General features: G+C 28.8%; 1 protein-coding gene across 1 annotated transcript in view; it reads left to right on the top strand.

Moving 5' to 3' along the window:
• The first annotated feature begins 217 nt into the window (after positions 1–217).
• Positions 218–4,485, top strand: part of LOC101503394 (GDSL esterase/lipase At1g29670-like) — a 6,993-nt gene continuing 2,725 nt past the window's right edge. The window contains exon 1 of the mRNA XM_004497669.4: positions 218–526. Coding sequence (XP_004497726.1) covers positions 271–526 — 256 coding nt within the window. The 5' untranslated portion in view covers positions 218–270. The remainder of the gene's footprint in view (positions 527–4,485) is intronic.

The raw sequence follows: 4,485 nt of genomic DNA, 5'->3' as shown, positions 1-4,485 counted from the left end.
AGAAAAAATCCACCCTTAAATATTTTTTAAGAGATCCATATTAATTTTCTTATACTTATATTATTGTCAATAAACACCGACAATGCCACTCAATTAATTCCACATGTACGAGTGAATTTAATGCTCCTAACAAAAATATGTATCCCCAACTGTAAAAGCTAAAAAGCTTGTCATATTGTTTTCCTTTTTACAACTATATATAAATTGTTTGGTTCATTTGAGGAGTTTCACATCCACTCACACACACATATTCTCTATTTTCTTGCTTCAATGACGTCTAGAGAACTCATTACTATGAAATGGATTATAAGTGTAATGGTGGTGGTTCTAGGTATGTGGAGTTGTGGGGTTGGAGGTGCACCACAAGTACCTTGCTACTTCATTTTTGGGGACTCTTTGGTAGATGATGGGAACAATAACCAGCTTTCTTCTTTGGCTAAAGCTAATTACTTTCCTTATGGAATTGACTTTCCTGGTGGACCAACTGGAAGGTTCTCTAATGGAAAAACTACTGTTGATGTCATTGGTGAGTTTTGCTTTTAGTCAAACTATAGTGATTGATGTGAATTACGTACACCAATATTATTTTTTATATTTAATTTTTACAGAATTTTTTATATTTACTGAAGAAGTTTAGGAAATGTTTTTTCTTATTTAAAAATAATATTATGTACTTATAAATAATTTAATATAAATATAAATAACAAATTATTGACTAATTTTAAAGGATACTGTTGACATAAAATATGTAGTAAAAAACATGTGAAAAACATTATTATGATCTCATGTCACTACCTACATCCTTACTTTACAAGGACTAAATGATAGTTGATATTTTTAATTTCACATGTCGATCTGTAGCTTTAATCATTCATAATCATGATCCATGATTAAATATGTAGTAATAAAAATGCACTCTTTTAATATTTATAACAAGTCTCAACACATGCAGAATTAATTTTAATAATACTAAATATCCTACAAATATAAAGAGTTTGATTGGGATAATAGGCTACATGAATCACTGAAATCTTTTTTATTTCATTTTATTTTTTTATTTTTGGTTCACTGAAATCATTTTATTTTCGGTTGCAATGAAACTTAAATAATTAAATATAAAAAAAAATATAAAGTGGAGTGTATAGTGAACAAAATTAAGTCGTATTATATATTAGACTGAAATATATATTAAAATAGAAAAACTTGAAATATGGTCTTCTTTTAAAATTTGAAAGGGATTGATATTATGTGCAATGGGTGGTTAAATTCAGGGTCAGCAATAATCTGTAAACCAGAACATAAGTACAGGTCTTTAATTAAGAAGGTCTCAATGTTTTTTTTTTTTTTTTTTTATACCTTGAATTTTATAAAATTATATTGATATCGTTAATTTTGTATATTGATTATTTTAAAATTTTATATTTGCAATTTATATTCCGAATAAATACTTAGTTTGTGGATTGCCTATTTTCTTTCTAAACATACATTAAACTTAATTTATTTCAACTCTCAACTCCTCTTCCCATCCACCACTGTGAGTATGTGACAGCAGATGGATGCTACGATACGCCACCATCCATCACCATGTTATAATCTTGAATCAGTTTTGTGATTGTACAAGTCTAATATTTTAGATTCGAATAGAGCCTCCAAAAATACTAAGACGATTTTGGTTATAGTATCATTCACTCACTTTATAAACTTCTCACTTTAGAGGAGTCAAAATTTTAAAATAAAGTCAATAATATCAATCATTTGATGATTCAATGAATGATTGATATTATATATGTATGACCACTCATGAGAGGTTCACTATAAGAAAAACAAGGATTTGTGAGGGCCAAATGTCATCACAAAGTAAGAAAAACAGCCACAACAAGTAAATTTGTGGCTGTCTTTGGCAGCCACAAATAAGCCAATCACAAAAGTTTGTGGCGGCCAAAACGACTACAAAATTTAGATTTTTTGGTTACCATTTGTGAGAGCTTGGGCTGCCACAAAAGACTAAAAAGTTTAAAATAGTTAGCGTTTGTGAGGGCCAATACCACCACAAAAGCTGCCCTTTGTGAGGGTCACGGCCACCACAAAAGTTGTCATTTGTGAGGGTTTAAACTGCCACAAAAGGATGATATGACATAAAATAATCAGTTTGTGAGGGCTTAGGCCACCACAAACTGTACCATTTGTGAAGGCTTAGGCCACCACAAATGTGTGACTTTATTAAAAAAAAATAATTTTATATAATTAAAAATTAATATTATATATATAAAAAATTAATATTAATATAATTTAAAAATTAAAAATAAATATTATATATTGATAAATTATATATTAATAATTGATTCACTTACTTTACCAACATCTTATTTTAGAGAAACCAATTCCCTTCCTCTATATAACTAAATTTAGTGAAAAAATATTGAAAATTGAGTCCTTACTATTAGTTGTTTTCCGCAATCACACAGTTATGTCTACATCATCCGATCTTGAACAAACATATATTGTCATATAACGTGTAAATTTCACAGCAGCAAATTATGATAATAAAAAAAAAATTAGAGAATATTTTCATTTGTTTTATCACTAGTTTTGTGGTTAAATTATTTTAGAGTGAATTTATAGAAAGAAAACATCAAAATAAATAAATAAAGTCGCATCTATACATAATGGTTGTGGCTGCAAATTACACTATTTTTATTTAAACCATGCATACTTAAAAAAAATAAAATAAAATAATACACTAGTAGGGACGTAAAAGACCCGGTTCGTCCCGCGAATCCGATCAGATCCATAAGCAACAAGTTGGGTCTAATCAAGTCAGAGAAAAAAAAAAAGACAGGGACAAAATAAAAAAATGATCGAGTTCATGTCACCTTCTAAAATATGTCCCGACCCAAAATACATTAACGACAAGGTGTTTTTTTAATTATTGTAATTGTTATTGATTTCACTTTACTAACTTAACTTAGTTTTTGAAAACATTTCCTCTTCCCTGTATCATTTATCCTCTGCACCTTTGCGATTTATTTTTCTTCTCCTCTCTGCATCCTTTATTATTATTATTATTATTATTATTATTATTATTATTATTATTATTATTATTATTATTATTATTATTGTTGTTGTTGTTGTTGTTGTTGTTGTTGTTGTTGTTGTTGTTGTTGTTGTTGTTGTTGTTGTTGTTGTTGTTGTTGTTGTTGTTGTTGTTGTTGTTGTTGTTGTTGTTGTTGTTGTTATTATTATTATTATTATTATTATTATTATTATTATTATTATTATTATTATTATTATTATTATTATTATTATTATTATTATTATTATTAGTATTATTATTATTATTATTATTATTATTATTATTATTATTATTATTATTATTATTATTATTATTATTATTGTTGTTGTTGTTGTTGTTGTTGTTGTTGTTGTTGTTGTTGTTGTTGTTGTTGTTATTGATATTGTTATTATTGTTATTGTTATTGTTATTATAAGACAATGTTGTTTGATACTATTTTTGATTAAAGAATAAAACTATTAGGTAGTAAAAGATCTATAAATTTAGTAGGTTACTTGTTTTGGTTAAATCATTTGTATTTTGTATGAGAATGTTATGAGTTACTAATTTTGAATGGATTAACAAGTAATAACATATGTGACTTACTATGAATTTTTTAAAAATAAAATTTCTAGAAAAAAATTCAAAAATTACTAGTTGGTCTTGATACCAACCGAGTCTCGTCTTATTTTGTCCATCTTTATTGAACCTACAACTAATTGGATTTGGTCGGATTAAGAGATGGATTAAGACTTTAAAATTAATCCGATCAAATATTAAGACCGAGTAAAGGACACACCAAACTCGACCTAATTCGCCCTTTGTAGATCCGGCTTCCTTGCCATCATTGTTAAATCGCCACCTTCACTCTCACATCATTGACGTTTCTCGAGCTTTTCCTACTATATTGTCTTTCTCACTCTCTTACCATGTTGTCTCTGTCGCTGTTCTCACTGCAACCACCGATGATTTTACGTGTCTTAGAGTAGATTCTGGTGATGAAGTTTCTTGTTGAGGAGGTCAAGGTTGAAAGTCAAAAAACATAAGAAAGAGGGTTTGGCTAAGATATGTGATAGTGTGATTGACAAACAATGAAGCGGATGACGGCGAAGGCAGTGAGCGCTCGACGGCGAAGACAGTGAGCGCTCGACGACGAAAGCAGTGAGCGCTCGACGGCAATGAGATTAATGTGTTTATTTTGTTTTAGTTTTATTTTATTGATTTGCCACGTAGGAAGGTGTGGACTAGGTGGGTGAAGCATGATGAATGCTGAAGGGTATCTGAAGTATCCCTAGTTTGGATTAAAATATTGTTCTAAATTAGAAAGTAGTGATATTCCAATCGTAGATTCTTTAGGTTTGTGTTACTATCTTTGGAACGAAGAAAATTACTAACTTATACCATTGAGAACCAAAACCATTATTTAAATAGAC

Source organism: Cicer arietinum, chromosome 8, assembly GCF_000331145.2.
Source record: "Cicer arietinum cultivar CDC Frontier isolate Library 1 chromosome 8, Cicar.CDCFrontier_v2.0, whole genome shotgun sequence".
Lineage (NCBI taxonomy): Eukaryota > Viridiplantae > Streptophyta > Magnoliopsida > Fabales > Fabaceae > Cicer > Cicer arietinum.
This window is presented reverse-complemented; position numbering and strand designations above follow the sequence as displayed.